General features: G+C 38.4%; 3 protein-coding genes across 7 annotated transcripts in view; all 3 read right to left on the bottom strand.

The window, feature by feature from the left end:
- Window positions 1-2,771, bottom strand: part of LOC126639723 (potassium channel subfamily K member 17-like) — a 30,140-nt gene extending 27,369 nt beyond the window's left edge. The window contains exon 1 of the mRNA XM_050314857.1: window positions 2,724-2,771. Within this exon, the coding sequence (XP_050170814.1) occupies window positions 2,724-2,756 (33 nt within the window). The 5' untranslated portion in view covers window positions 2,757-2,771. The remainder of the gene's footprint in view (window positions 1-2,723) is intronic.
- Window positions 2,772-3,092: 321 nt separating this feature from the next.
- On the bottom strand, window positions 3,093-13,150 carry LOC126639722 (potassium channel subfamily K member 16-like). The gene is made up of 5 exons (XM_050314856.1): window positions 11,917-13,150; window positions 7,878-7,992; window positions 7,187-7,353; window positions 4,696-4,861; window positions 3,093-3,329 (listed from the first exon to the last, which is right to left on the bottom strand). Exons 1-5 carry the CDS (start codon window positions 12,127-12,129, stop codon window positions 3,106-3,108), a joined length of 885 nt encoding a protein of 294 aa, XP_050170813.1. The 5' UTR covers window positions 12,130-13,150; the 3' UTR covers window positions 3,093-3,105.
- Window positions 13,151-15,506: 2,356 nt separating this feature from the next.
- Window positions 15,507-19,451, bottom strand: part of KIF6 (kinesin family member 6) — a 159,872-nt gene continuing 155,927 nt past the window's right edge. For 4 of the 5 annotated variants that reach the window (XM_050314850.1, XM_050314851.1, XM_050314853.1 and 1 more), the window contains one exon: window positions 17,471-17,598. In XM_050314850.1, the coding sequence (XP_050170807.1) occupies window positions 17,582-17,598 (17 nt within the window). In that variant the 3' untranslated portion in view covers window positions 17,471-17,581. Of the gene's footprint in view, window positions 17,599-19,451 lie in introns of all 5 variants that reach the window. The other variant, XM_050314852.1, reaches the window with a different exon arrangement.

Raw genomic sequence — 19,451 nt, 5'->3', positions numbered from 1 at the left:
TCTTCACAGAATTATATTATATTTAAATGGCTGATTTTCTTAAGTATTCCCAGAAGTGTCTGTCAGTCTTCTATTTACATGTCCACAGAGAATGGCTCGAATCTTTGCCAATGATATTTTGGTGTTGTCTGGAAGGTACCAATATGTATGAGGATGAAGACAGGCTTGTTGGGTAGGCTTAAAGGGTAAGTATAAACTTGGAAGGACATTTGCTTCTTGTCCTGCGCTGGACTGCAAGTGGTAGCTGCCCATCATAGGTGAACACTGCCTGGGCCATTGCTTCTGCCACAGACTGCAGAGCAACATTCAGAGGCTTCAGAGGTGATGTTTTCCATGCATTGGAGCTGAGTATGTGCACTCTCCATTCTGTGCAGAAATGTACCACTGGTAAAATGGGCTATTAGACCAGAAGAGTCCCTTTTGTGTGCTCCTCTGGCTCCTACCAAGCCCTTGTGATTGTGCAGTTCTTCCACATTACTTTTCTTAGCTGGTCAGTTGATAATTGACAACTGCCTTTTTATAGAGGAGGCCACCAGAAACCACTTGGTCCATCCATGCTCAAAGATTAGACCAGTGCTCCCACTATGTATCTCAAATTAACTTCAATTACAGATGTGCATGACCTTTAGGATCTTTTCAGGACCTTGAAAAATTGACAAAGCGAGCAAGAAATTTCTATCACTTATGTAATGCATGAGAGGGCATCAGTGTCCTTGTTTCTGTTCCAACATGGCCATATGCTTGATTTAAGGTATCTCTTTGAGTCTTCTGGCAGGCAGCTGGAGAACTGCTGCAGCTACTCTCAGGTTTACTAAACACAGCAGTAGCAAAAACTTCAGAAGATGGTCTCACCATGCTGCTACTTTGCAAAATCATTAGCAGATACAGGAACAGTTTTCTGGGCTTCAGTAAAAACAATCCAAACTTCCTGCTGTCAGATGTCAAGTAAGGATAACTTGAAGAAACACTTTGCCAGTAAGTGCTTTCTATCCCTGATAAACCTCATTATCATTTTTTATGGCATGCAGCATAGTGTAAAACACCGTATAGGATCACCTTTAGGGTACTGCATGTATTGTGGCTGGCTGTGGTTAGATAAAGTAAAGAAGGCATGGAAAAACACAAGGTGAAAAGAACAGGTTTGATATATCAAAGTTAGCAGAACTTTAATTTTGTCTTTCACATAAACAGGCCAAAAATGTCTTGTAGTCTTAACACAAGGCAGATACAGAGTAAGTGACGGTGATGATGTTAAAAAGTGCAAGTGCAAACATTATGTCTGAAGAATAGAAAATACTGAGAAAGTCTCCTGTGAGATTTGCAAAGATACAAAAAGCCAGACAGGAGAGAATTGGCTGCTCTCAATGAAAGTCTACCAAGAAAGCTGTTGCATAAATTTATGGGAATAGCTGAGGGCTATTGCACTGAGATCAGTGCAAAAACGGAGGAGATAAAATCTGTGAGGTAGGTAGTGGTAAGACATGAGGGAAATCTTAGATGGGATAAGCATTTGAACACTCATTTTTGAAGCTAGTCTAATAAACCATAGCCAGCATTCTTATATGCCGGCATTTCAGATTTGAACAGCTACACTGCACTATGCAGGTGTCAGCAACAGGCAAATAAAACAATCACTATGTCAGACATAAGAACAAATGTCTGTTGTGACCCTCCTCAGGAGTGAAAATCTAGCTCAGAAACTACGCATGAAAAGATTAGTGACCTACACAAGCCTCTACATGTTTTATGGACACTTCTCCAAAATGAAATATCAACGCAGCTGCTGAAAGGCTGACATTTGATGTTCCTGTAGCCTGTCAGACATACACTAGCTTGGGGCTAGTCTACATATGCAGTCATATTTCACTCACACTTGACATTAAAGTTCCTTTTAAAAATGAGTTTAAAAGGATTAGTTGACGGTTACTATGAGGTATAAACATACTGAATAATTAGCAGTATGTACATAATTACAAGCATGCCCATGCAATGTGTTAGTGATGGTTATAACCAATTGGATGTGGTACCCAATGAATGGATAATTGTTTTATCAAGTTTCTGTAGTTCACTTTAATACAGTGTGACTAGTTTTTTATCCCAGTGACTATCCTCTTATAAGGTGCTTATAGATCCTTCTTTGGTTTTTAAGCTTCCTTGGAGATGGCTTCTACTAGTTTTGACTTAAAATAACTGTGACAAAATCAAAGTCTCTATTTCTTACAGCTGACACTATAACTCAAGTGAGGATCAGATCTAATGCAAGAGCCTATCCTCAGCCTTATCTAGAGATAAAGATACAGCATCAAATCTGTATGGTGCATGATAGTTCTTCAATTAACTGGCCCAAATAAAATGCCAGACTCTATTGTTATTTGTGACCTGGCTAGAAATAGGGAAGTCTGCTTGCATTTAAATTTAAAGTGCTGTTAAAGTGTCTGTGAAATGAACTGTGATGAGGACGTGCTTTCAGCTGCCAGTTCACTTTGAGATGAATTGTAACAGTCCAAGCAGTGCTGGATAGACACATAATTTCTGCACAATTAAAAGAGAAGGATTTTAGCTCAGAAAATAAATGTTTTCATTTTATATGAAAGCTGCTCATTTCAGACAGTATCAACTGAATCTTAATTGGATGGCTGTCGTTAAGCAGGTTTTCATTACTGTTGATATTCCTCTGTGGTTTTGCTTGTTTTCTGACTGGAAATGAAGAAAGATTTCTGTACCTGACTTTTTCCACTTGAGATTCTTGATGACATGACTTCTTATTGAAGTCAGTCTGAATTTTGTTGAAAATGAGTGACCGTAAGAACTGAATCCCACTAGAGAAAGACAATGGATAATAATTGATTACTTCAGGGGAAGTTGCCTTTGTTGAGTGAGAATTGTAAAATGAATCCTGGGACAGTTGTATAACCACGTCTGCTACCCCTTTGGAGGTTTAGTGTAGGCTGATGACTACACAGGGTGTGGAAATTTCCATGTTTCTGGAACATTTTCTCCTTAGGAAACAGTCCAAAACCTGTGGTAGTCTTTTATCCACAGGGCTTGCTTAGTCCGAGATACAGATGAAAGATGCAGTTTCAGACTGCTCTCTTTGTACCTTGCTCAGCTAGGGATATGAATTCTAGGCTGCTCAGGTTCATCTTCCAATTTGGTGGTGGCTCCTTCTGCCAAGCTTAAGTCAGACTTGTGCCACTTTATCTGAAGGAATTTTTCCATCAAGTCAGCTCCCACGTTGAAGACCAGAGCCAGCCAGGCCAAGCCAAAAACAATCCAAATTGCAGTTAGGCTCCTGTACACAGGGATATAGTGCTTGTTGGGGTTTGTGCCTGAAAAATCCGGGGAAATTCACATATTAATCTTGACAGCTTTGTTCTGTTGAACATACATACTGATACACCCTCTCCACCCCCTGCAAAAATGTAGATTTGAGAGCTTGAGAGCTCACACTTGAGAGCTTGTGTGATACTTTGTCACACTTGAGAGCTTGTGTGATCTATCAGCAGATAGATCTTTCTTTCTTTTCCTTTTTTTTTTTTTTGTCAGCTAAAAATTAGTCAGTTAAAATTAGCACAGCTGGCATCAAATCCCTGAAGCTGAGGCTATACAATAAAAATAGCCATATTGAGTATTGATCAGGGATGCACAAAATCAACAGTTCCTAGCCAACAACAAATCTTGGAAATTCAACGTTGAATCCATGTTAGCCATATTTTATTCAAGAGAAACACTGGGAATCTCAGATGACTTAGAAAGGTACAGTTTAGTGATACAGTGATTGCTATTTGTAGGGTGATATAACTCAGTATGCAGGGTTCACAATCAGCTGGATAATATGGGAAATGCAGCCATTTTAAGTAAGTGGTTATGAGAATCTTAGTCCCTGGTTTGATATTTCCACAGCATGGACAATCGGTGCAGCCGATACAGGCACAGGACAGCACTGCAGCTATCCACTTAGTCTCTGTTGTCCATACCATCATGAAACTCCACAATGCCAGATTCAGCATGAGGTGCTTTTTTTATCTTCTTTTGGGACCTCTAGGAGAGGAGAGCTACTCCTTGCAAAATAAGAGATCTTAGTGGTTTCAACAAATACACACATTAGACATAATCTGTTAAGATTATGCATTTGTTCAAGTAAGTGTGTGGAAATGTAGCCCCTCACGTGTCTTTACTGTGATGTTCGCAGTCTAGATCTCTAAACACTATGTAATTTCACTGGGTTTGTTTTCTTTCAGAGGCATCCTGTGGTTGTCAGTAATGTTGTTCCCATTGTAAGAATTGATTATTTAATATTTGACATGAATTCTTACTGGGAATGGTAGGCTCTTGCAGAAGCAAATCACTGTTAGGAGAGGGTGGTTTTAAGGCCTAATACTTAATACTTCTTTAAGACAAAGAAATTTTAATTTATATTCCACCTGTCACTCCTGGATCCCATTCTCAGCCTGGGCAGAGACCCTGTTGAATGGGTGTTCAGTGGCATATGTGAAATGAGTTGGGTGACTCAGCTTAGCTGCCAAGAGAAAAATGCTCATGTCCTATAATATATTAGCTCATTATTACTAGTATAGCTAAGCTCACTCTTGTACCAGATTTATAGTGGAATACATATCTATGCCCTCTGTATTTAGTTTTATACTAGAGTAAGAAATTTCAAAAAAGCTCAATTTGGTTCACTTTCTTTTTTACCTACTACATAGTCCCCAAATCCAATGGTGCTCAGGGTGATGAAAGTGAAGTAAAAGCCTTCTCCATAGCTCCAGCCTTCTACGTAACTGAAGACTAATGGTGGGAACACTAGAAAAAGCAAGGTCCCAGTGGACAGGAAGATGGCCACTGCCAGTGTTTGAACCACCTGAAAGATAAAGGGAAGAGAGCAGCTAAGCAGCACGGAGCAGTTGTCATGTCGAAATTGTTGGGTCTGTTTTTTAATTGAATCACAAATGCAGTCCAGCTGGGAGCAGTGGCAAAAAAAGGAAGGATAAGCCAATGCTTCCATGCACTGCAAGCTGAGCTCACTGTTTACTCTGCACATAGATATTGTACCTAATCATGAAACAAAACCCCCCTTAAAATTAGGAAAAAAGGGAGGATTTTTTTAAAGCTTTTTGCAATGAGTTTTTAAGAATGCTTCAGACATATTTTCAGACTTATGATGGCTGTAGGAATGAAATACTCACTTTACAATTTCAATTCAAGAGGAGATGCTCTTGTAATCAATTAGTTTCTGTCTTTGAGGAAAATCATCAAGTATTACATAACTCATTATACAAAGATTGGCAAGAAAAAAAATTATTATTTTCACCATGATTACTTCCAAAGATTTATAAAGCAGCTTATAAGAGCTGAGCCAAAAATATGTTTGGATGAAACCTAAGTGAAGTCAGTTTGCCTTCATTCATTTTTAACTTAGAAGCACTCAGAGGAAAACTGTTCTGTTAGCACAGGCAAGATCTGTACCTCAGTAAAAATGTCTAGCCTTCTGGGTGATAAGTCACTACATATGTGACTGCAATGGATAGGTACAAAGACTGGTCAGGGGATGGGTCATAACAGGGATTTTAGCAATTTAGGACTGAGGATCAGGAGCTCATGGATTTCCAGGAAGCACATTCTGTTGAACTATTAACTAGAGGTGTGCTGATGCAAACTCATTGCAATTACTTAAAAATGCCCTCAAAGGCATTCAAACCAGAGTATGATTTTCTATTCACGTGCCTGTTGTGACTGGATGAAAAGCCAAACCACTGTTTATAAAGTAGGGGGTCCAGGTATCACATTTTCCTTTCTCTTTCTGTATTATCTCATTAAAAAATAGTGTTCTGAGCTTGAGAAACTTGGTGTGAGCCGACTGGGTGATCTGGACAAATCAATTCTATATTATGTGCTCTCTAGCTGTTATATATATAGTAATATTTACCTCATTTGCAGAGCACCTTGAGAATTACCAGTCAACATGGCAATAGTTGATATCTGTTCCCATTTAGTTCGTTCTAGCAGTGTAATAGCATTTAATTAGATAATGAATTTTGCATACAAATTTATACTGAAGTGCACAATTTTAATTTTAGCCTGGCTTTTAAGAAACTTCTGGTACAAACCTATAATGTAGGACAGTAAGCCAGGAGTAAGGAAAAATTGATTGTAATTAATTTCCCAAAGCATGACGACATTGTGTTTAAAAGGAGGTAAGCCAAATTCCTGGAAGAGGCTTTTCAGGGTAAACAAGCATATACAGCTCCAAAGCTTTGTCTGATCATGGGATTTATGCCAGAAACGAGTGTTAATTCAGGAGTGAAAAAAAAAATCACATCCCTGAGGTGCTTCTAGAAATCTCAGGGAAGATGCAACCATACTAACATCCTGCCAGTGGTAGAGTGCATATGTTTGAGGAACAGGTATATGTTGTGCAGCTAAAGAAATTTTGCTTATAGAATCCAAGTCTGCATTTGACAGTACCTTTATAGCCTTCCCACTGCAGATAAAGAATACAGTGACTCAAGAGATTTTACAAATGAACTTGTGTCAGAACTCTGAAATGTTTCAACATATCTAACATATCTAATCTCCCTTTTCCTTTACTGAAGCAGTCAATTCACTGAACCTTTTCTCAGAAACATGCAGTAACTGTGTTATAAATGACCTTAATGTATTTTCTATTATCAGTGCTTCTCTTATTATAAAACATTGGGATTAGTTCAATGACTCACCAATAAGCTGTAAGTAAGGAGAAGGAGTATTTGCATTTTAAGAAAAGGGAGGAAGTGCTAAATTGTTGGCACAATTAGGGAAGCTAATTCAAGACAGATTAGCATACCAATAAAAATAAGTTGTCTTTGCACAGTGTAGAGCTAGGCTCTGGATATATGCTACCATAGGCTAGAGAATAGGAGCTTGATTTGGCTATGTGTGTATACACACACATTCTTCGAAGGTCACCAGATTAATGGTTTTGCTGAGTCAGGTTTTAAAAAGGCAAATCTAGAGTCCCTTAGGCAAAAGCCTATTCCTTTGAAGCTCTTGTAGATAAGTCAAGTGTATCGAGTTTCTGATATAGAGGGCCACATAATTGCTGCGGTTCACACAAGGAAACCCAATCTACCAGCAGCAGCACATATCTGAAAAGAGAACTTTAACTAGTTTTAAAACAGAGGAAACAAATGACAAATTGACAATGTACCTGGGCACGGCCTGGCTTTTGCACCCATCTTTCCAGGGTAAGCAGATGAGCATTGAGACCTTTCCCCAGCTGATTAAGGAAGGCCAGGTTGAGGGGCACTCCGAATAAGGCATAAAACACACAGAAGATCTGCCCTGACACCGTGCTGGGGGACAGGTTACCATAACCTGGAAAAAAAGAAGAAAACAGCTACATGAAAAGGCTGCAGGCATCGTGGAGAGTTCCTAAACTTGGAAGCTCAACTACATTAAGTTTCATGAACCTGTGAATCTGTGATTTTCTGCAATTAAATCTGTCTACAAATTGCCACAGTTTATGAAGAAGGCTTGTGCGTTCACTACTACTAGCTGAAAATTGAACATGAAAAATATTACTCTTATAGAGAATATTGTAACTTGCTATAGGTTTCTGATTTTGTGGTGAGTGCAACTCAGTGCTTCAAAGCAACCTCAAGATGCACTGTCCATGTACAAGATGATATTGGATGTACCAAGTAGGCACTCAGCTTCCTTGGCAGGTGTAAAATACTGGATATGCAAGAATAACAGGCATAACTGGAAACCAGTAGAAAGCAGTAACTCACAGTAATTGATTGTTTTGCAGGTGTATTCTGTCTACCAATTACACATTTCTGGGGGCTTTACAGGATAGTTGGAGGAAACTCAAGTTTATAAGGAAAAGAGTACCTCACCTATAGTGGTGACAACAGTTCCTGCAAAAAAGAAGGAGTTGCTGAAGTCCCAGTTGCTGGGATTTGTGGAGTTTCCTTCTGGGTTGACCCCTTTTTCCCATGCTTCCATGAGGACCTGAGGTGGAAGAGGTCAAAGGAGCAAAGATGAGGAAGAATGTCAGAAATATAGAGAAGTAATTACTGCTTTCCATCTTGAGCAAGCAGAGTGATAAACAGTGTAGATAACAGGGTAGAGTTGGACTAAAATGGACTACTGCTGACATGGTGAAACTTGGAAATAGAGCTGGCTAGGAACGTGAACTCTTGCCACTGGAGAAATGGTCACTGAAGTAGGATCGGTTCCATAGCTAGATGAAATCTGAGGGGAAGGGAGCGGATGGATTCCCCAAAGTGATCAAACTGGGAAAAAAAAGCTGTGCCATAAAAAATAAAGGTAATTCCTCTTCTTCCATAGTCTAGTAATCTCATTTCAGTTTTTAATGTAGGCAAGTGTAAATGTGTCTGCAGGGAGAGCCATGAGGAACATACTCATTTCTGTTTCCTCCATGTAAGTACTAGTGAGGATGAATTTCTATTTTTAGCTTTGACTTCCCAATAATTTTCAATGAATATTAGGCTTCTCCTAGTCTGAAAGATTAACTAATAAAATATTCTCTGCTATTCCAGATAGCTCTTACCAGATGACTAAAACTACTGTGTGCTAAAAAAATACTGCTCCTGCATCAAATATCCTGTCAACTGCCTTAGTGAAGAATGTGTTCCTTTGCTGTCTCCAAGGATTTCTCTGAAGGAGATTGGTTTCCCTCTGCTCAGTGCCTGGGTTTTAAGAATCCCCTTGTTTGTCACATACCAGGTCACAGCCTTTGTAATTGTGCAAAATGCCTAAGGAATTACTTGCTCATCTCTTCTAAAGACTTTGTATGATGCAAGACATGAGCAGGATTTAATAGCAACACCAGCTTTAGTTGGTTCCAGGAGTATGAGATTAAAGAAAATACTCCTTGATTGAAATGTTGACTGTTGCCAGAAGGATGGCTTTCTAATAAACATACCCCCTACAAGGTATCCAATTTTGTACAGGTTTTGCAGTTTTAGGGGATCTGTGCTGGTGGACTGAGTATCTCAACTTTAGTGGCTAATCTTATTTCTGCATTAAAAAATCCTACAGCATTGGTCAAGTTTATCAGAGGGCTGCTGGACATCATCACATGTGAGCTCATGACTGAAGTGTCAGCAGAGCTTATTTTCAATATGACAAACAACTTTATCCATTTAAAACCTGTTCTTAAGAGTGGAAAAAATTCGATGTCAAATATTCTAGAGCTGACTATTTCATTGTCTGCTTAGAAGGAACACACAGAAGCTACTAAGGTGTGAATACTTTGAAGTGTCTAAAATAATCACAGGTTTAATTTACTTCCGTAAGAAACACTTGACAGTTCTATGCATTTCAATGCACAAGAGTTCACAGGAGTTACATTCACATTATGAGAGTCAACCTGGAAGAGTGAGGCAATTTTGAATGTTGAATCCTTCAGACATAGTCTGACAAGGTCAGATTTCTTGGTATGATTGTTGCTTTTAAGTACAACCCCATGAAATAAATGGCATCCTGGTGCCCAGGAGAATTGTTCCTAAACAAACAAGTTCCTGTGGGACAGTTAAAATGGTTCCTAGCTCCTTTCATCTACAGCTCAGGTAAGGGTTATGGCTGGGGTGTGATCAGAGCAGCTGATGAATGGTTGGTGAGCATCAGCTGTTGCCTTTGGGAACAGAAGTAGCCAGTAGGTAAAAGCAAAGTGCTGTAATTTACAGTAGCAGTATGAAACCTATATAAAACTACAGTAGGATGTGGAGAGAATAAAAACTTTCTGCTGTTTTTTCTCCTGTCCCCTTGCCGATGCACATTGCAGCCACTTGTAGTCATAGACAAGGATTTGGTCCTTTCAGTCTATGTTTAGATCAGTTCCTTTGAGGCTGAAAAAGTATGGACATAAAAAAAAGGGGCACTCATAAAGGCTTACTCCTTACTCAATGCATCTCAGTTATGTTGTCAGAATGGCATAATTTCCTGACTGATGTTTGTTTGCCAGAGATGCATTAGATCACAGAATTTGGATTTGCACTTTCCCAAAGCTCCAGGCTTCTCATTTTAGGAGCTGCAGCTCAGGGACCACCTCTCAGCTAGACAGTTTTAGCCATGGAGAGCCAATGCAGTTTATTGATACAGAATTACAAAAATTTGTTTCCTGCATAATCAAGTAAAAAATTAATGAATTAAAAGTGGTAACTCTATCATTAGTGATCATAGATATGCAAAAAGAAACCTGGGTTGAATCCCATATTTAAGGATTTAAGTTTAAAGAATGGGTATTAAGACAAGACATCTTATACTTGTTATCTGAGCAGACTGAGTCTAAGGGCTGTGTCTCACTGCAGTCTGTGAGACTACTGTGACTTTTCAGACTGGAACTTCTGACATGATAGTTAAAACATACAACATACAACATACAACTGCTTCCCTGCATTAGTTTTAAAGTTAGAGATTTTATATGGGAAGAGTAGTATTTCCTAATATTAATAAGAGTTAGATAAATTTCTTAACAAGTCTTATAAATAACAGGTGAGTCAGAGAGGACCTGCACTTATGTAAACCTTGAGAACTACCGAATACTTTGAAGCTTGGTGCATTTTAGGTGATTTGGTGCCCTCAGCCGGTTTTATCTGGAACAGCTTACAAGTGAAATTGTATTTAATTCTGCAGAGACAAAACAAAATGTGATTCTCTGAGTGGCACGACAGTGCTAAGAAAACTCCACTGGAGACAGAGTGAGAAGAATCTGGACACGTGTGAACCATCCCTAAGATTTCTGGGGTAGCAGAGATTTAACTATACCTTTAAATCCCATAAGGTATCCCAGTTAGGTTTAGAATGAGAATCAGAGTTTTCGCCTCTACAATCACTATCCGAGACATAAGGAAAGGACATGTAATATCAGCAAATGCTATAGCTGAAAAAAATAGACACGTTTTTAGGCATGTAAGTTCTTGAAAACTAGTAATTTTCAGGCCAATGCCCGGTGTTCCACAAGAAATATATCACAGTATTGGTAATCAGAACATTGGCTTTGTAGACGGAGGTTCAGGCACCTTTGCTACACTTTTTAATCTGAAATTCACTGTTTGCTTAAATAAATTTACAAAATCTAGGCTTTTTGCTTATCAAAAGCATGAACCTTCATGGAAATATTCTGACTTGGACAGCACGAACTTGCAGCATGTTTAGAGTTTTTATCAGGTTTAGTGACATGGTAGAAAGAGTTCAAACTATTTAGGCACCCAGCTCTGCATCTGGGTAGATTCTGAGCACAAAGAAAGTGGTAGTTTAAGGATTTCTATCCAGTTCTTGCAATACTAGTATGAGAATACAATACCAAGAAAGGTACCTCCAGCCAGTTTTGAGAAACAGATTAAAATGTAATTGAAGATGTCATTAATTGACAACCCATATTGAATAAGAGCTCTTTATCTCTTCTTACAAGAGATAGGTAACACAGTAAGTGATGGTTGGCTTTATCTTTTCTTTAGAGGCCTGTGAGTGCAGGACCACCTTCAAAAACGGTAGACAATTTCTTGTACAAAAGGGCAGAATTTGCACAGGTTTGGACTGGAGAACCTTGGAAGGGCAACCTACTTATTTAGGTTTGATTCTTGATTTTTTCCCCATGCATAATCTCCTGTAATAATTAATGAGGGAGCTGAGAACCATGAAGTTGAAATTACTGCAACGTAGCACAAAAGTGCATCAGGCAGATTTACGTATTTTGGGCATTCATGACTGGGAGAAGAAAGTTGTTCAATAGATCAAGATAAAGAGGTATATGAATGGGCTTGAGAAACCTCTGCCTTTAATTTAAACAGTTAGACCTTTAATATCATGGACAGCTGATCAGTTTATAACATGCTTGGCCACAATAGTATAATTTCTTCTAAAGAAAATAATGCTTGAGCCAAAATAATGGGAACTTGTTCCTCTTACCTGTACAAACTTCTCCAGGGCTTGTCTGTCCAAGCACGTGTAGTTCTGCAGGAAGCTGAGCTTCTCCAGCTGGAACTGGTCCCGAAAGTGGGTCTCTGCCTGCTTCTCCAGCAGCTGGAACACCATAGCGCCCAGAAGGAGGTAAAAGAGATACCCCAGTACCAGCAGCGGAGTCCAGCTGATCTGCCGGTTGTGTATGGCAAAGAGGGGCATGATGCTGCTCTGCTGTTGCCAGTCCCTGCTCAGTACTTAACAGGTTACTGTCCCAAGATGTGTGCTACCCAGAACACCTGGAAATCACTTACCCATGTTCCCAGCTACTGCCCTGGAGATTTTTTTAATAGAACATACAGGTATCAGTGCTATACGAAATGAGACTGACAGAGAAATTTTATCCTTCCACATCTGTTCTCTATCTAGATTAAAGGGTGGGCATTTATGGCTTAATGAAAATGTGAATTATAGTGTTTTCTCCTATTAAAACAACATTTATCCAAAGATCTTAATCAAGTGAATGAAGCTCTCTGAGGTTGGTACTGGTTTCCAGGCTCGGAACCTGAATCAAAACTGTGGTTATATGACTTACCCTGGGTCATATGAATATGGAGTCACAGATGGACTCTTAAAGTCTTGACAAGTAAAGCCTTACTCTAAACACTAGACTCCTGTACAAGAAAACACTACAAACTCTAATTACAGCAGACTTCCTAGAACAGAGAAGAGTATGGAGCTGAATAAATGGAAAAGTCAATAGCTGCTGTCTGTACCATACAACCATTGCTGGCACCAGTAAAAGCAGAATGATGAAGCTTATAAACATCCTGAATTCAGCCTGGTCACATGACAGAACCTCTCTTTCTCTTCTAACCCTAATAAAATCAATCTCCTCACTGCCTGGCGTGCTGCTCCTGAACTATTTGTCAAATGACTCCACTCTTTAGTCCATAGAGTTAGAGAATGCACCACTCATGCCTACTGCTTTCTCTCTCCATATTCCCTTTTAATCCAAATGCATAAGGGGGAAGGAGGGCTTAAGGTTAATCATTGGCTAAAAAAGTATCAGAGGTTCACTCATGGGAGTCTTAATGATTATCATGCACTGGAAATGAGCTGGGCTTGCATATTTTTTTGTAGGAAGAGATTAATGGCAAGTGTCATCTATGCCACACTGCTTCCAAAAGAAAACACACACACACAGAAAGAAGGCCAGGTGGCTAGGCATGCAGTTTTGTTATTAAAATCCCTTCCTATTAAAATGTTCTGGATACAGATATCTCTCCTTTGCTTAGCATTCAGATTGTTTTCACATACCTTTGAACAAGAGTTAGTGCTCAAAGAAAAAGACTGAAAAAAAATTATTTCGTTAATATCTGTATTTGGGAAAATCCTTGTACTTCCCATTTGTACTGTGCTTGTAGCCTACAGCCAGGCATCATCCAGAAGAGGATGACTGACTGGCAGCAGAAGGTTACTTAGAACTGTGAAAAGTGAAAACTCTCATGGACAACTCCAAGGAGATCATTTTGGACTTTTGTCTGGTACCTCTCTGTCAGTGTGACTGAGGCACAGAAAGACTTCAGTAGAGAAGTGCAATGTGCACGAATTCAGAGCCTTGGTGCTCTGGCATTTCTTTTCAGATGAAAGAGTGAAACATTTGGGAGACAGAAGTTACAGTGGCATTGATATTACTGAACACTTCAACAACATTATGAAGCAATCTGATCTGAAGCAACCGAGATGTCCAACTGACAGAAGTCCTTCTCTTGGTCTAAGAGTGCTAAGGGTGACAAATACTTAGTATCTAACAAGAATATCTCTGTTGTGTCTGATTTCCATAACTAAAAGGTACAGCTTGTTGTTCTGTACCTTATGCAATGATAAGGGCTGACAAGCCTGGGATGTTGCACAACTGCTTGTTACACTAGCAAGGCTGTCTCTGGTGAGAGATCCAGGTGTTTGTCATGTTGTTTATAGGACCTGTGTCTACCAGGCCAAGAGAATGCCAGTCTACTGGTTTTCTGGAATGGGTGCAAACCCATGTGCATGGCTGGGCTGAGACACATTTTCTCAGTTGAAGTAGGTTTCACTATTAAGGCTATGAAACTATTAAGATATAAATGAAAAAAATAGAGCACTGAATCTCTTTTACGTCCCCTTCCATTCTGTTCAGTTCAGTTCAACGAAGCATTCCAGCTGCCGAACTTGGCATTCTAAATTATGCTTTAAGAAAAAATGTCCACTCAGGCTTACTTTTGGGATCTTAATTTTCTGAGGGTGTTGCGAATTGGGTCACTAAAATTATAAAGGTGTTTTTACTTCTATACTATAGCTATTCCTACTGGTTTGGTTTTCCCCTCTCTAGGGTCAGGTTGCAATATAGGAGTCAAACAAAGCCAGACTGTGTGCTGCAGCCCAGAAGTTATGTCTTGCCACAGGAAAAAAAGAAACTCAAATATATACATTTGGAAGTAAACTGAAGACTTATGATTTTTGTGTGAGTTCAGCATGGTTTACCACATCAGAAATTAAATTTGGGTTTCAGGTAAAAAGGCAAAAGTTATGTCTATTGTATTTGCACCCTTTACTGTACTCCCTTGTTTATAATATTTTGTACGGAAATTTCCCTTTGTTCAATATTCCATGTTTATCCTTTTGCTGCATTACCACATTCCCTTGCTGGGTCGGTTCTCTCATAGTTAGTAATTCCCACCTGAAGTTAAAGCCATCCCCTTCTATCCTTATATGTCCCTTAGCTGCATGAGCCTGCCTTCCTTTCCAGCACATTCTCTCCAACCCCTATATAAGCCAGTGCACTCTCCAATAAATGGCCATTTTTCCTCTTCTAACTCCGTGGTCAGACCCTTATTTCTCTCGGGCTGTGTCAAATCTCCACCAAAAAAAAAAAAAATTATTCTGATTGCAGATAATTAAAAAATGTTATTTACCATATGAACATTGAACCAAATGCAACTAGATATCATGGTGAATTGACAAGAATGATATATATATGAGAATTTCCATGCTTAGCAATGCTGATTTACCTGTGGCTTAGGGAGGAGTCAATACCAGTATAAATGTGGGCCTCTGATTGTTTCTTCAATGTGGTAAATACTTGGGTTATTTCAAATTAATCTTGAAATTATATGAAGAGAGATTATTAGAACGAGTAACTTTGTTTACCTGTGGCCAACTAAACTTTTTGAAGCAATAAATGCTTTCATGAAGCCAAGTACACTTAGAGAAGTGCCCCAGTAGCCTTTGAACACTTGTGAGAAAACCATTAAGAAGCTGGAGTTGGGCTTTTGACAGTGTGGCCTGTGAGAGGAAGAGAGATAATGGGTAAAAAAAGAAAAGTTCAGGCTGGACATAAGGGAAAACCTTTGCATGATGAGGACAGTCATAAAATTGGAACGGACTGCTTAGAAAGGTTATGCAGTCTCCATCCTTGGAAGTTTTCAAGACCACATTGAACAAAGCCCTCAGCATCTTGGTTTGATCTCATAGCTGATGCTGTTTTGAGGAAGTGGTGGGATTAAAGACCTGCTGATGTCCTTTCCAACCTGACTTTTCCTATAAACCCAAGCGGCAACTTTTGAAAAGTGGAGGCAGTTTTTTTAAAAAGAGAATGCTTTATGTCTGAGAACTGTTGTTTACTGAATGAGCAATCTTTTTTCATATATTTTGAAATTTTTCGAAGAAGAAAGTTTTGTATTTGTATATATGGCTTTATATATTTATATGGTTTTCTATTACTGGATGCACTTTTGTCCAAGTTCTTAAGTGTTTGGTATAATCTTACTCTCAGACCATTTTGCCAATCAGGGACTACTTTGTTGACAATGATTGAATTTCACACCAAATTTACAACAGTGTAAAAACAGGCTAGGGAATTTTGAAATAGAAGAGGAAGGAATTTTTTCTCCCTGTGAGTGAGATGTGTGGCAGACTGAGAACAGAACACTGAATCATCAAGTAGTAGCAGCATCACATAGATCATACCAGGGTTGCACTGGTATTCTTCTCTTAACCAGTTATTTAAAGCTATTGGAAATGCTTCAATGTCAAAAGGAAGAAGTTGTTGTACCACTGATTCTCTTTTGGCCACCTTCATATAAATTCACCCCAATGGGAATTATACTGGAAACCAAAAAAGACAGTTACTTCACCCAGCAATGGTTTGGAACCTCTGGCTCTTCTCCAGCTAACAGAGTTCATTGCCCTGCTCTCCTCAGAAGCTGCATAAACAATAATTCAGCGTATATTTAATACAGTGTTTATATATAACAGAGTGAGAAGAAGAAAAATAAAGACACATAAAAATTCGGGAAGAGGCACATTTTAATATAATCTCCAACAAAGCAGACATTTTTCCGCCTCTGAACAAATCCTGGAACTCCCTCCTTCCAAAGCAAGAGTAGATCTGAATTTATCTCACCTTGTACATTCTAAATCCTTCATAAAGATTACCAATTCATGTGGTAGTTGTGCTGACTTTACAGAAAATGAAAAGGCAAAAAAGGTATAACTTTAATTTTTTTAATTGATTGCATATTAGTTGTTAATTAGATAAATATATGTCTTCTGTAGGTTTGAACATAGCAATTCACCACATCCCTCTGTATAATTAGGAATTTGACACAGACTTAAGTATCAACAACTTACAAAAATATATATCCTTAAGAATATGTGACTTTTGTCAATATATTCTTTTATTTTTATGTAAACAACCCAAATCCTTCCAAATGCATGACTATAATTTTATCACTAGCATGAAGAATGATATTTTCAATCTGGTAGTATGTATATCTCAGAGAAATAGACTGTATTTTGCACTGCATTTTTTGATTTTGGTCCGATGTGTAAAACATACCCAGATATTATACAATAAAGTTGTACAGAGCCAATAGTGAACTTACATTGTATATAAGACATAACTGCATTTAAACTTGCACATGTCATTTGTGTTTTAGAAGTATTTACTCAGTTCTACTTTAAGCCTATTAACTGTAAATGTTTCTTCTGAAACCTGTAGATTCTGAGAGGGTGCATATTTTGCACAACACAGTGCATTCAAATAAAAAGAAAACAGTTGGGAAAATTACTTTCTAAAATCCATTTTTTTACATTACAATGCAATCTCAGTATTCTAATAATCTGATATGAAAACTTCTATTCCTTGGAGGAAAAAAAATCTCAAACAAAATTCTATAGAATTTTATTACCCAGATAACTACTATTATTGAATAGATATCTCTTAATGGCAAATAGGTGTAATTAATAAAGCCTTATGCAAATTGATGCAAACAAAACTATCAGTAGTAATATATTTCCCAGAGTAAAGATGTAGAAGAGCATTAACACATTAGATAATTTTAACACTTAGAAAACATACAATGAATTCTAATAAACATATTTGGCAAACTCCTGATTAGTTGTTTCAGTTTTGCTTAATCTAATGGAAGATGAAGATAATGAATACAAATACTCAAAAATCTATTGCCAGAGAAATGGATTTTGCTGTCAAAGACAAATCATTTATAATACTTTTAACATCTACTTTTACATCTAAAGTACTTACTTGGACCTGTTTCTAAATAGAAGAGGAAGGGAAAGAATAAAGGTCTTTCACTTTTCTAAAGGGAAATGGTGGACTGTGACAAGAATTTCATTTGTTCTCCAAGCCTGAAAGGAGGTAAATAATACATTAGACTAGATTTCAGATTGCACTGTCAGTTTCAAAACAAACTTCAGAAACACAGAAGAGAAGAAAGAAGAAAAAAATCCTTTAATTTAAAACTTTTAAGACACAAAAATCATTCATGTACTCTTCTGCATTTTCATTTCTCTTCCTCAAGACTGAACAAGGCAACAAAAGCATGTTTGAAGAGTAGCCCTTTGTAAAAAGCTTTCCAGTGCAGTCATTACAGTGCTTTAACAATCCTAGCAAGGCCCTATGAATGTACCTGCTTTAATTCCGCTCTGTTTAGAAAGCAAACGGTAACGACCTACAATCCCTGAGGTAATCTTTACTGAGACCTCTCATTCCCACTCCTGCATTACTGTCACTAAGGATATTGAGCATTCCCGTGCTTTCTGTTTATGGAACTTATTTTCCACTCTGTTGGCTTCTGCACACATTTATCCCCCCCTCCAGCTAATGTAAAGTAAGGCCCTCATTTTGCTTCTATAATACTGATATAGAAGTTTGAAAGGGTCAGGATCAATAAAGGAAAGAGCAGTAATAATGTTGACATTTTTTAGGCCTAGCAGACTTTGTTTTGGCTGACCCTATGCTTCCTCATGTTTCCTGCAGGGCACTGTGTGTGTTAACAGTCATGCAGAGAGTGAATACATTTGCATGCAAATGCAGAAATGATTATTGAACACCCCAGTTGAAGTGAGTTTGGGAAGAAGGCAACAGAGCACTGGACTGGGACTTAGTACACTTAGTTTCTATGTGAAAGTGCCTGACTCAGCTTAATGGATTTGGGCAAATAATTTCTCTTTTGTTTATTTTGTATGTTTGAAACATCTTGAGGAAAAGTTATGTGGGAGACTGGTAAAACATAATTTTTTTTCTCCTGAAGTTATAAGTGAGAGTACATTCATTCTCTTGCTTTCTACCTAACTGTACTTCTGATAGTTTTTCTTTTCGGGGGCAGGAATGGGGACATCATAGTCTGCATTCCTGCCTCCCCAAAGAAAACCCTCCAGTTCTGTTCTACTTTGGATGCAAGTGTTATTGGAAACTCTATATAGCCATTGATGCACAAACACTACAGCAGTTGTTGTGCCTCATCTCCTTTTAGTTTAGAAACAAATCAAGTAAGAGTGGAATGATGTGCTCACAGGAAAAGGGAACACATAACACACGTAACACTATCACAGATGCAGGAATAGTGGAGTTGCTGAGCCTATTTCTTCTCCCAGTTAGAAAGGCTACCACTGCACCTCGTAAATGTCCTCAGGTTTCACTGTGGTGCTGAATCACAAAGTACTTCTTTAGTAGTAATAATCTGTAGATTTTACCCTCCTTCATTGTGCTAAATTAGAATTTACAAAATTTTTTTGCTCAATGGTTCCTGCTATCAGTGATTCCATCCCTCAAATCTGAAGGTTTTCCCTTTCCACAAGCAGTCAAGGAACAAAAGCATTCTTTTATAAGCTAGGTTGACTCCAAGTCCTTCTCAGAACTTGCTGGTTGAACTGTCTCTTTTCTATGACACATCAGATCCCTACACAATTTGTTGTACTGACAAGGCCTCTTTAATTTTTGTTCTGCTGCCTAGGCTTAGCAATTAGTCAAGTCATCTGCTGCCAGGATGATCAAATACTACTCCATTCCTTTTCATCTCCTTAGGGCAGCTCATCTTGTCTAACTGAACTTCAGAACAATTCTAAGTACTGATTGTCCTTTGTTCTGAAAGAATACCTTTTATGACTTGGGGTCTAAATAGCTGTCAGTGTTGATAATGTCTAGTCCCTTCTGAAACTGATGGATGATTCTAGGTAATAGCCTGTGGCTGAAAACAATC

This window comes from Myiozetetes cayanensis, unplaced genomic scaffold (assembly GCF_022539395.1).
Source record: "Myiozetetes cayanensis isolate MyiCay16 unplaced genomic scaffold, myiCay2020 scf2-11, whole genome shotgun sequence".
NCBI classification, from domain to species: Eukaryota; Metazoa; Chordata; class Aves; order Passeriformes; family Tyrannidae; genus Myiozetetes; species Myiozetetes cayanensis.
Note: the sequence above shows the minus strand (reverse complement) of the source record. Positions and strands in the feature narration are given on the sequence as shown.

What these genes read in the sequence shown, in the direction of transcription:
- LOC126639722 (XM_050314856.1), bottom strand. Translation starts at nt 12,129, where the DNA reads ATGCCCCTCTTTGCCATACACAACCGGCAGATCAGCTGGACTCCGCTG. An exon ending in CCCTGGAGAAGTTTGTACAG is followed by an intron (nt 7,993 to 11,916) that starts GTAAGAGGAACA and finishes CTTCCACCTCAG; the next exon opens with GTCCTCATGGAAGCATGGGA. An exon ending in AACTGTTGTCACCACTATAG is followed by an intron (nt 7,354 to 7,877) that starts GTGAGGTACTCT and finishes CTTTTTTTCCAG; the next exon opens with GTTATGGTAACCTGTCCCCC.